At 44.8% G+C, this 13075-nt stretch overlaps 2 protein-coding genes across 2 annotated transcripts in view; one reads left to right on the top strand and one right to left on the bottom strand.

Annotated features, from left to right (window-relative positions):
- The window catches only part of chlsn (cholesin), a 132087-nt gene that overhangs the window by 43308 nt on the left and 75704 nt on the right, over positions 1-13075 (top strand). The gene's annotated exons all lie outside the window — the stretch shown is intronic.
- On the bottom strand, positions 4764-8604 carry LOC148818579 (uncharacterized). The gene is made up of 2 exons (XM_088937005.1): positions 8590-8604; positions 4764-6301 (listed from the first exon to the last, which is right to left on the bottom strand). The coding sequence occupies exons 1-2, from the start codon at positions 8602-8604 to the stop codon at positions 5159-5161; spliced, it is 1158 nt and encodes a 385-aa protein (XP_088793131.1). The 3' UTR covers positions 4764-5158.

The raw sequence follows: 13075 nt of genomic DNA on the forward strand, positions 1-13075 counted from the left end.
ACAGCTCTAATGGGTGACTAATGATGTTCAGACATGGGTGGAAATCACGAGCTATCGAAACCTCCCATCAGAAATAGACTTTGTGTTCTGCAGTGGTCCAGTTAATGGCACCCCACACACCTGAATAAGGGCTGGCGTAAAACCTGGCAGTTCTGTCAGGGTTGATACTAATTAATAACCCCACCCAGGCTCGTGTGAGCAGATAAAAAGCTCTTAATGAGCTGCAGATCAGCTACCTTAATTGCCGAAGAGCTCAGCAGGAATGAAACCCAGAAGATGCAGGGCTGAGAACTACCAGGGGAAGCCAATTTAGACATGGCCTCTGAAGTTCAGGATGATGTTTGTTAGACAAATAAGGAGAGAGGTTGATGGGGAGGAGGGCGGCAAAGCAGAGCCATTCTCATCAGAAAGGCCAGCGATGAGCAGCCGGTTCGTAACCGTCGAAAAGGCTTTCCCGCCAGAACCTCAGGGCAGACGTCTGCAGGAGCACTTAACCGCCAGCTTCACAGGCCTGCTTGGCTCATCCCTGTTTTTCCCAGGCACCACATATTCCTACGGCAACATGGAAAACAAACAAAGCAGCAGAAGAAAACGGGGCCAGCAGCTCCATCTGCAAACGCAGTGACATCTAGCATGAGAAAACAACACGCTGGCTATCCGCTTTTGCAGAGCCGTTTCTTGACCAGACCTGTTTCTTCATGAGACGGGTAGCAGGCACATTTCTGTGTAAATAAAGCAACAAAACGTGTTTTAGAACCGGAATTCCTCCTTCAAGTAGCTGTGATCAAGTCACCCGTCTTCAGCGTTTGTGTAACCCTTCAGGTCTTGTGTATCAGAAGTTAGAATCAAATCAGTTAGCCTCAGCTTCAAAGGTTATCACTTTACCTTTTAGAATTTAGGGAGTTTCTCTGCGGGGAAAGGAGATTATTCTGCTAAACATTCGGGCGGGATCTGCAGTTTGTCTGGTCTCCTCTAGCACTGGTGTGCCGTATGTACACAGCTGACATGGATCAGACGAGGAATTCCTGGCACAGTAAGGATGGCGCATGGCAAGACCATGGAAACCTGTGGGAATTCATGCTCATGAGCTCTCGAGAGGCGCTGAACGAGATGTGCAGCCAGCTGGTTTCTTTGGTTATGTTCTTGCGGGTTTCGAGGCTCCAGACGTTTTGTTCGTTCTTAGTCGACGCGCGCTCGGTGGACCTGGAAGATGCATAGTTGGCCGCACGAATCCGTTTGCTTCCCAAGGGGCACGGGGAGCCGGGAGGAGTGGGCGGTGAGGGCGCTGTGGAAGGAACAGTGCTGCAGGGTCACCACCCACTGCTCGGGGCCCTCGCTGGCGTACCTGCCAGAGGAAACGATCCCCAGACTCGGCAAAGAAAGAGAAAATCCTCTTAAAATTGATTTGTAGTCGGGTCCGTTACTGGTATTTATGACACTCTCTGCATGGCGCTGGGATTTTCACTGAATTACTACACCTAATCAAATTGAATGCTTAAAAAAAACTGGATGTTGCCAGGTTGCGATGAACTGAAACAGTTTTTTCATACAAATCCTTTTCCAGATTGTGTGCTCTGCCTTCTCTCTGTAGCAGCAGTTTCCTTCTGTTTCGATGTCAAGTGCCCCCTTTTAGGTCATCGAGTGAGTGTGTGTCTTTTTGCCCATCATTGCAGCATTCTTTTATATAGACTCGCAGTTGCTGCAAGCTGACAAGAAAGTCATGGAGAGAAAACAAGGTGTGGTTTACCTTGAAAAGGAAAGGCATGGTGCAGGCTCCTTGGACACCTTATAGCTTCGAGAGGACATCTGTTGAGTTACCGGAATGCAAGCTGTTGTATACAGCAAGGAAGACTTTGTCATTGGATGTGTGTGTTTTAAGATTCAGAACAAGTCTTGAAATTAAGCCAGCAGCTATGAAACTGTGTCTGAGAAGCACATGATGTCTGAAAAAAGGAGTTTTTGCCTGGCTCTGATGCTCCAGTTGTCCTCAGTGCTTCAGGGTCTTTACTGTATTTTTTTCCAGATTTTGTCTTAGCTTGGCAAAGTTTAGTTTCCCAAAAGCCACTGCAGTGATTTTAGGAAGTGATGGGCTTTTGTTTGGGGTTAATTTCTGTGATTTCTTAAGCTTGGAGAGAAAGTCTGCACCATCAATGTTGTCGGATTCTCCCCCCTCAGTGTGCTGGCCCAATCCATCCACTGCTTTTCATGCCACATCAAAGAGAAACCTGAAATTATCTCTGTTCATTTGCTTTTGTTCGAATTTTGAGATGAGCAATATGAGACTGTAAATTATTCCATTTCAGATATTTTTCTGGCTGACAAACATGGCTGTTAAATATATAATCAAGGCTGGATCTAGAAAGATCAATCTAGACAAAACCTTCAGGACAGGCTAAAGAAACAGCTGTGTCACCTAAGTGTTTTACCTCTGTGCTTACAGTGCTTACAGTAAGTAGTTTATTGCCTCGATTGTTGGGATGCAGATGATACAGAGGTTCTAGGTCAAGTGCATATGCTAAATGGCTAAGAATCTGGTTTTGGAGGTCAGTGTTTGTGAATGGACTCCTCAGTGGTAATTCATGAACTTGCTGTGAGCAGATGCTCAAAAGAATAGAACCACTTACAAGGCCAGTTCAGCCTGTCTCCAGCTTTTCCATTTCCCAAGATCTGTGCGCGTAAGAATTGGCTGAAAAGTAAAATTGCCATTAGCAGAGGATCTAAACCCCATTTCTTATTCTCCATTCTGTCTGTGGTATATGAAATATGTTAATGTCTGGTTAGGTTTGTTTTGTTGAATTATGACAAATTATGTGTGCATCTCTATAGTGAATGAGTGCAGGGAAAGTGAGGTTCTCTCTTTTTTTTTATTAAACTGGTTCAGACTCTGAAGCAGTTGTGTCCCACCACTTGAAAAGAATCCTTGCATCATATTTTTTCTAAAACAACAAGGGCTCCATTCTTCGTATTGCACAGGTTGGCTCTGAATCTGAATGCGCGTATTCAGCATTGCCATGGCAACCTATAGACAAATTTGCTGGAGGAGCAGAACTTGGCCGCATCACCTCTGACTCAGGATGGTTTATTAATGAGCAAACCAGTTGTCTCTACTAATACTTAATACCCAAGCGTCTGTGTCACTGAGTCTGTACCTGTTCAGTCTTGAGTAGTCTCCCATTACAGGACTGATATGATGGTTATTATCACGTCATCACTATATTAATACTTCATTAACATATTTATCTCTAAAATGGTCAAAGACATTTGCAGTCTCTGATCTAAAGTTAGTGCCACCTGATTAACCTTCTTCTGGTGTGCTGTTTTTTTATTTGCTTGTTTTTGGCATTGATTCACACAGGATTTCATGTAAAATGTTTAATATATTTTCATATTTTATTTAAAAAAATACAGCAAGTATTGTGGATGGCATGGCCATGCTAGGAGTTTTACCAAGCACTAAATAGCCAAGTGCAAGCGCTAAAGTGCTGTGAGCGGCCAGCGTTGTGCAGTTGGCGCTCCTGTGGTGATCCTGGCCAGTTTCGGACGAAATGCAAATTTCCTTGGCCGCTCAGACAGGGAGTCAAATGAGGAGCTCTTGCTCTCACAGCACAGAAATTGCCCCCCGTGTTCCTGCTCGGCTCTGATTTGATCACACAGTCACCTGAGCCGGATTGGCCTCCTCTCTCTTGCAACCCTTCTTTTCTCAACTGCGAGATGCTTCCTGGATCCACAGGCGCACTGAAGCCAGAGCCGTGCCCCTACTGCGAAAAACCAGTTCCCGGTTCCTAACCCACCGCAGAGCCGCTGTCACAACGGAGGACTTTTCATTTATTATTTTAGCTCTTGTGTCCTAAATAGTCAGGAAGACCTGACATTTATAGAAATTCTTGGTGTATTGTGAGACTTGTGCGACTGAAATGAACTTTCGACTTTGCAGGAAAGAATTTCAAATGGGATGTTTGGCAAAGGCTCTGCCCCACTGAGAACAAACAGAAACACAGGCTTTCTTAGTTTTAATACTGAATGTGAGCATCAAAACTAAAATGGACTTTTAATTATTGGTTTCCTCGTGATTAATTTCCCTTATTTACATTGACTTTCTGATCATGCACTTCTGCAGCTGTTGACAACGGATGTCCAGAGTTGCTCCACGCATTTTGTTCAAAACCAATGACATTAGGCTGCGCTGGAATTGCTCTGGAGAGGTGAAAGGTCAAGCAGTTGGGCCTGCTGCACTGCGGTGAACGTGTTGGGTTATTGGAGCGGATAGTCCCCAATAACTTGCCCTCTATTTCAAAGCATGGATGAATGGAGCAGTCGAGTCTGCATTCAGTCTAGAACAGTTTGTAATTATATTGCTCCTGTTGTGCAAAGTCAAAAGGAAAAGGGGGTGGATTATGAGGATTAACTCATTTACTTGCACATCAGCCCTTTAATTTCTTTTCAGGCGATCTCATCGTACACGCTCCAGTACACTTGAAGTTAACTTTACATACGTGCCTGCCTCCTGTCTGATGCTTGAAGAAATTATCTTAGCTCTGGGCTCCTGAAATGCAGAACTTTTTCTTTTTTAATTGCAGGCTCTCCTGTTTCTGCTTTTGTTGAACTGCTGTTTTATTTCAGTTTAGAACATCTGCTTTCCCAATGCAAAATATTAATAATAATAATAATAAAGCCACAGTGTTATTCAGACAAAGGCTAGTGATTCTGGATTGCTTGTAACTGTGAGATACATGTGAGTTTACTACAGTGCAAGGAATGGGGATTTGCTGTTTTGTAAAACTACTGTAGTTTTTTTCTGGCTCTAGGTGGAAAGCCACTTTGTAGTTTTAAAAAGGCGTTTAAAAAAAAAACTCTTTTGTTCTTTGTTCTTTGATACCCTGCATTGCAGATTGGAAGCAAAATGTTCTTTCTTGTTGCAGTTTTTAATGTGAGCCTTTATCATGTCTCAGAAGACTAGATTGAAAAATGTCATTCATTCTGCAGAACAGTTTGATGTGGTCATGGAGGAAGCAAACGGAGCTGTTGGTTTTTGCTTCTAAAGCCTTGCATCTGCCTCTGAACGTGCCTTTATGCAACGGGCGATGTTTTTCCCTTAGTTACCAGTCCTGTTTGTTAATGATCATTCATGCTGGGATGGAGAAGAGGCTCTTGCAGTATCTCAGCTCTCCTGGTTGTCTGAATTCAGCGAATTCATTGGGTCATCTTTTCCTATTTCAATGTGGGGCTCCATGATGTTCCGGTTGGCCTCCCGTCTGCTGATGCTCTGGCAGCAGTGCTGGAGGTGCCTCACCACGTCCCTCCGGGCATCCCGGCACGGCTGGCAGAGGAAGACGAGGAGCACCAGCTCGAGGCAGCAGGCGGAGAAGAGCACAAGTTCTGCGCTGTGCGTCAGGGCCTGCTTCCAGAGTGAACCCTCACCTGTGTCCGATTTCAGGCCACTTCTGTGGACCAGGATAGAATTGTAGACCAGTCTGCTGAAGAAAGCAGTAAGGCCTACTGCCAGGATCCCTGAACATGCCTTAAGCCTGGAAGGGAAGCTCACTTTGTCTCTTATCCACACGACACAGCAGGTGATGAGGAGGCCCATCAGAAGGAGATAGGGAAGCAGAAATCCAAGGCTGAATTTGGCTATGTCGTACTGGGGCGAGGCTTCAGGCGGATCCAGTTGGCAGGCGATGTTCTGATGGATCCCCTCGTGTGTCCCCAGAAGCCCTGTTATCAGCACGGAGCAGAGGAAGGCGGCGAGAGCTGACAGGGCCACGCACATGGCAGGATGGCCCACGGCCTTCCTCACCAGAGCTACTCTGGCGTGACTCTGCTCCCACTTCAGAAAACACCCCACGAGAACGTGGAGAAACTGAACGTTCAGATAGGCAAAGTTGAAGAAGAAGGAAAACACGGCACAGCTTGGGTTAGTGATCTTTGAGTAGGGCAGCAGAATAGTGGGGATGGAGTAAAGAATGATGAAAGAGTCTGAAATGGAAAGGGCACCAACAAGGATGTCCAGTTTTCTGAAGGTGCATCCAGTTCTGTAGGACTTAAGGTAGCTGTAGAGAATGAAACCGCTGGCTATCAGGCCTACTAGAGCAAGGGACAAGTAACACCAGTCCAAAGCTGCAATGTCTTTCCCCAGACTGCGGCCCTCTGTTGTTGTGCTGGTCTCCAGGAGGGTGGTGGTTGTTGCTGTGCTGGTTTCCTCCAGTGCCGCAGTGCTGGTCCTCGTGTTAGACTCAGCGCTGTCTTGGCTGGGGAGCTCTGTCGTAGTTGTACTTGTTCCATAGGATGACCCTGTTGAGCTTGACTGGAGGGGGAAAGAAAACAAAGATGCTGAGTGAGAGTGAAAGAACAGTAAGGGGACATGCAGCAGGATAAAACTTCTCTCTCGGTTTTTCATGATTGCGACAAGGGTGCCACCTAATGTTGGAACCTGCTGATGTCTTCAGTAACAGAGTATGGGCAAGGCTGTGCACTGTTTTACTAGTTCTGGTGTATACTGCTTGTTGTAATGGTACTGTTTGACAATGGTGCCCCTTATTCAACCAAGATGAAATAACGAGGCTTAATCTAAGATATTTTTCTCAAACATCAGAAGCCATAGAATGCTGAGCATTCCAGAGGAACTGGAATTGCCTGCATCAGGTCACCCCAAGCGGTGCCATAAATTTCTGACCCATTAATAAAAATCGGACCCCTGCGTGACGATTTGTGCTAGCTCTTGGTGTTGTGCCCACATGTTATCCATGCCGCTCAGTCTGATCCGACACTGGCTTGTTTAAAAGTCCAATCACACAGAGGAAAGTGATTAAAAGGAATGGGCAGATAAGAGCAGAAGGCTGGAATGCAATCACTCTGAGCTTTCTTAGGCACATGGTCTTGCATTCTCATCTGTTTCTGTTTCATTACTAACAGTTGTGGCTTTGATTAGGTTTTTAAAATTGTACGCTCTTGCACAAGCAAAACTTACATTATGGCCTTTAGATCTCTTGATACATAAGAAACCGTTTAATCATTTAAAATTAGGCTTTCATAGCTATTTGAGGGATATTACATAATAGCTGTAGTGTTTAAAAAACCAATCTGTCTGGCTAATTGTACCTTTTTAAGTCTTATCATATGGAAAAATGTCAGTTTTCAGGAGGTACAGCAGCCAGATCTCACAAATATTTCCACCAATAACTCTTTACTGGTGCCTTTCAGTAAAGCTGTAGAAGAAAAACATTTGGAAGCATTTAGGTACCCTCACTTAACATTCAGAGATGGTAACTGAGTTCCCTGTTGGGTCACAAAGATACCTTGTAGGTCAGGAAGTGAATATTTAATTCATAGTATCTTTACTAGGTTTACTGAACATTCATTTGCCTTAGCATTGGAGTGATAGTGATGATACGCTGACAGGATGTGGAAATATTCAGCCCACCATCTGAATAGTCCTGTAATTTACCAAACCACTTTATACCATACGGTGTCACGGGAAGCCGGAGTCTATCCGGCAAGCAATGAGCGCAAGGCAGGGTACACCCTGGATGGGGCGCCAGTCCATTGCAGGGCAAGTGCAACCCAATCACACATGGGGACAATTTGGAGGCCACAGTAAAGGCGGGGGGGGGGGAGAAATTTGGCACAGACACCAGGATAACTCCCTACTCTTCTCGAGAAATGCCCGGGGAACTTTAATGACCACTGAGAGTCAGGACCTCTAAAGTCTCATCTGAAAGATGGCACCCAGGTACTGACCAGGCTCAACCCTGCTTAGCTTCAGTGGGTAGCCAGTTGAGAGCTGCAGGGTGATGTAGCTGCTGGTCCATCTGAATAGTCCCACCTTAAAAATATTTAGTGAAGGAACTCCCCTATTCAGTGGAACCTGTTAAAATGCATTCTGTCGTCTTGTTTTCGCAATCGAGAAAACTTTCTTTTGACTGAAATGTAGGCAATCTGTTGCTCATGTGAAGTAGGGTAGCATCCAGTCAGGACTGCCATTTGTTTTCTGTATGGGCTGATATTGATCAAGCTCTTAGCTTATAATCATAATTGCAGCAGCAGCAGTATTAGTTGTATTATGGCTTAATTTGTGTTTTTAAAGAGAGAAATGTGGACATTCTTTTTGTGCCTCTTTTGTTAAAGGTTACAAGCTGCTGCTTACACAGACGCTGGCGGTCTGTTAACTGAAGGCATATTCACTAGACACCTCTTCACTCAGCTTGATATACGGTGGTTTCATCGTTAGCACTTCCTCACTGTCCAGCCCGACTTTCTGGATTTTGGCCCTTTCCAGGTTCCTAACTACTGATAGATAGAAGTGCTGTATAGACATCCTCCATCTCCAGCAGTTCTGAACTGTCAGAACAAAGAATCTTGCAAAGAATCTCGTTCCAGAACAGAATTTGCTGCACTGTTCCACTCTCTTATTTAAGTGAACCTATTTAAAGGCCCTAAAACTGTTCTTTAAAAACATACATTTTAATATTGTTTTTTCACACCTTGTCTCTGGTTTGTCTGGCATCTTTGTATACTTCTGTTAGTTCTCTTAGCATATCGCAAAGAATTAATGCTGTTATACTAATGTGAAAGACACACACGAGTGGATCTTGCCCTGTCTTCAGGCATTGATTTTATTTCTTATTCGTTTATATATAGCTCTAGATGACTCCGGATATGTGTGCTAACAAGGAAATCATACAGCGGCTGGTGCTCAGCAGCCATTTAAAGAGAGAGGCACATCCTGCCTGGCGCAGTAGGTGTTGCCCTGGCAGAGCCTGCTGGGTGGGAGAGCAGGCTCCTGCCTACATGTAAGAGGCCCTACAGGATGTGACCCAGCCTGGTATAAAATTAGCTGCCAGGTCATGGGCGCTTGGGTAAAAAGCAAGAGGAGTTAAAAATTTCTGAAAAAAAAGCATGCACTTGAATATCTGTATGTGCACCATTTCACTGCATCTCGAGATGCTGATTTTTGCGTTATTAGCGGAGAACACGACCCATATATCATAGAGAAACTGTTCTGTCATCTTTTACAGCTGTTTGCACGTCTTTCATCATTTCTGTCTCGGACTGAACATGAGTGCATGTTACAGGGACAGAGTTTCCAAGCATACTGTGTTGTCTCTCTCACTTCACGTCATTGGTACCCGGTTCAAAACTGTGCTCGGCGTTTTTATTGGCATTTTTATTGCTTTCATTTTTTTTTTTAAGAAAAAACATTAAAATGGCAGTGTGTATTCCTTTCAGACATTCTTTTCCTGTCAAGCTGAAAGTTTGGAAGTCAGTTTTAGGGTCTCTTGTAACTGCTGTAACTCTGAATGTGCCTGCACCTTTAAAATGCCTCTTTTGTTGTCATAAAAGAAGTCAACATTTTATAGAAAAAAATTAAGCTGTTACTTACCATCTTTTTGTTTTTTATTGACCTTGGTGCGGTTGAAAACTGCGTGCAGGAGAGTTCAGGAGATTTCTTTCACTTCCTCTGAGAGGCGTCTGTCACAGACGCAGCAGAGATGCGTATTATAAGGTGCTGCCTCTCAGGAATTGGGCTGGTCATGTTTGAAAATTCAACCCCCTGTCGGTGCTGGCTTTCTGCGGGCTGCTGTAAGGCATGCAACTTTTTTTTGTGTCGGTGCAGCAGGGGTATTTTGTAAGGGAATTGAAGAAATGAAAGTTTTCTCCTTTCCAGTTTCACTGGCTCTGTTGTGAACAGAGTTGTGCTGGGCTGATGTGTTTTATCTATAAGTGGTGTGTATATAGGTTGTGTACAGTAATGAACATTTTTCTGATCATTGAGGTACAAAGCTGGAGGTGTCATTATGATTAAAAATCACATTTCACGATCAAACCATAAAAAGTAGCAAAACGTTCATTTTTTTGTCTGAATTATGAGAAGGATGGAGTGTTTGGCACTGGAATGTCTGAACTTACCTGGGTTGATCTGAGATCAGGGGCAGACCCGGTGTGTGGAGTTAGAGTATCTTGTTCAAGTCTGGAGATGGAGAGTGGGAGAGGAAGGCTATCCAAGCACGAAGCAGGTTGTGCACTGAGAGCTGATGTTCAGATACTACATTATCCTCTCCATAGCACCTGTGTGCAATTTGGTGTACCTGCAGGGCAGTATGCTGTTAGTGGATGTAGCAGCATGTGGTGTTGCTCTGCAGTTTTGCTCGAGTGATTTTCTGGTGAACAATAGAGGTACTGTACCTAACCCTGGCTCAGTTTACCAGGCTAATGGGGAAAGAGGTGTCCATTATTGCCAAATGTCTGTTAAACAAATGACAGTTTTTCAGCCCCAAAACATGTGATTATATGGGAAATACATATACTATATATATGCTATATATACTATACAGTATATATGCTTTCTGGATCTTTAAACAATTGCAGTTTACAAAATTAAAAATGGTTCCTTTGCCAAATGTTTAATAAATATACAAACTCTTTATTTCATGTGTCTTAAATGTACTGTATAAAGTTGCTAAATCATATGAAGCACAGTCAACACCCATTTTAAGCATATGACCTTGGTTTATTATTTGTGCATTTCCCCATTTATTGTGGGGAAAGTCCCAGATTGCTGATTGAACAGACAGAATTCCCTCTTTAGCAGATCCTGTCTGTTGAATCTGAAGTGCATCAAAGTGAAGTCCGTGCTCTCTCTTTCGTAGCGTTAATCCCGCATCAGCAGGGTCCGCTTGTCGGCACACCAGTCTCCATTTGGTGGTTTGAACCAAATCTTTGAGCTGACGTTGCCATTAACTGCGACCGAGAAATACTCCAACCGGCGCGTCGCTCCGCCTGCCGTCGGAGTGGGAGGGGGGGGGAGGAGAACAAAGTAAAGTAGCCAATTCATAGAGGGGGATTATTAGGAGGCCATGATTGGTAAGGGCCAATGGGAAATTTGGCCAGGATGCCAGGGTTACAACCTTGCTCTTTTCGAGAAACACCCTGGGATTTTTAATGACCACAGAGAGTCAGGACCTCAGTTTTACATCTCATCCGAAGGACGGCGCCTGTTTACAGTATAGTGTCCCCGTCACTATACTGGGGCATTAGGACCCACATGGACCGCAGGGTGAGCATCCCCTGCTGGCCCCACTAACACCTCTTCCAGCAGCAACCTTGGTTTTTCCCAGGAGGTCTCCCATCCAGGTACTGACCAGGCTCACACCTGCTTAGCTTCAGTGGGCTGCCAGTTGTGAGCTGCAGGGTGATATGGCTGCTGGCAAAGTGAAGTCCGTGCTAAAGCAAGGTTTTAATGTACTGGTCCAGTGAAGTCAGGAGGGGTAAGCTCAGGCCCTGGAGGGCAGCGGTTGAATAACTGAATTAAACATACGATTCTCTGTCTTTGGGGTCTGGTGCTGTGAAAAGCCTGCTGCTACTGCCCTTCTTGAGGGCTGCTGGTTTTCAGTGGTTGTTTTTGTTCACGTGTATATGGTCAATACGTTTTCTAGGTAAAATCACTGAAATCTGTTTATCACAAAACCAGAACTGAACTTGAACTTTATTGCCATATGTAACCGGTACTGGTACAATGGAATTCTTACTTACAGAAAGTCTCTCGATTGTAAAACAAGTGTAAAAAACAAGACAAAGTGCAAACAGTGCATCAAGACAATGTACAAACAAACAGTAGACAATGTGCAAGTAAACATGTAGACAGTTTGAATGTAAACAATACAGACGTGTAAACAATGACTGGAGATGTGCAATAGATAAGAAATCATAAAGAGGTAGATGGTGATGGTGTAGGTGTGGTCCGAGGGGGATGGCTAAATGTGTTCGCCAATCTCACTGCTTGTGGATAGAAGCTATTGAAGAATCTAGTGGTAAGTGTCCGTATGCTCTTATATCTCTTGCCTGAGGGCAGTGGGGTGAAGAGCTCATGCCCGGGGTGGTGACTGTCCTCTGTGATGGCCAGAATTCTACCACGGCAGCGGTCCTCATAGAGCTGTTTAATCTCGGTGAGACCGCAGCTGATGATCTTCTGGGCCATATTGACCATTCTCTGCAGTGCCTTTCTTTCTCGCGAAGAGGTGTTTCCATACCACACGGTGATCCCGTTGGTGAGGACGCTCTCGATGGTGCAGCGGTAGAAGTTCACCAACACATGTATTGGCATCCCCCATCGCTTGAGGCACCTCAAGAAATAAAGGCGCTGCTGAGCCTTCTTCATGATAGAGTCAGTGTTCACAGTCCAGGTTAGATCTTTAGAGATGTTGAGTTATCCTTCAATTGGAAACGCAGTAGATGGTATGCATTGGTCACCCATCCTAGGACTAGCTTGTACCCTGTTTTTAACTGTAACAGTTCCTCCTCTTTGCTGTCCATTTGCTGCTCTATGGTCGTTGTTCTGAGAGACAGACCTCCACCCTATTAGAAGCTCTAAAATAAGACGGCTTCTCTCTCAGGCACTTTCTAGGGCTTTGTAGCCCTTAGAAAACACAGCTTGTTTTATTCCCCATGACCTCTGTAGCTGTCGCCCAGCTGTCCAGCAGTGCTAATGGCTTTGCCGTGGCTTGTTAGTCAGCTGTCACATGTTGATAGTGCGGTCATGTGGCCATTGGGGTCACACGCATTTCAGATCGCCTCATGGCTCTGCCACTGAACACCAGGTTCAAAACCACCTGCACTGCGTGCTACATTGACATCGTTGCTCAGGGATCGCATTTTTCTGTCTGATTTAAGTGGTCATAAAAGAAAAATTAGCCAGATCTCGCATTGCCACAAGATGGGGGTCTCAAGGTTTGTGGGTGACATGGTTTAAGTAGTGTGTGAGTGCAGCGAGGGCGATCTGTACAGAGGCCACGGTGCACATGTTCAAGGCAGAGGGCACTTTGCTGAGGGCTCTAATTTTAGACTCGCTAGTGCAGGCGGAAGCTACAGAGGAAAGATGATGTGTGTGTGCTGTCTTGTGGAGTGAGGCTCTGTGCATATTTCAGAGGGCTCCTTTTTGTATTACTACCATCGTGTTTAGAAAGAAGAAAGAAAAGGGCACTGGGAGGTTAAGATGACATGAGTGGATCCAGCAGAAATCACCCTGACCTGCAAAGCAGCGTTAAGCTCAACACTACATTTTGGGACCACTAGTTGTCAAATG

This window comes from Atractosteus spatula, chromosome 18, assembly GCF_055471065.1.
Source record: "Atractosteus spatula isolate fAtrSpa1 chromosome 18, fAtrSpa1.hap1, whole genome shotgun sequence".
NCBI classification, from domain to species: domain Eukaryota; kingdom Metazoa; phylum Chordata; class Actinopteri; order Semionotiformes; family Lepisosteidae; genus Atractosteus; species Atractosteus spatula.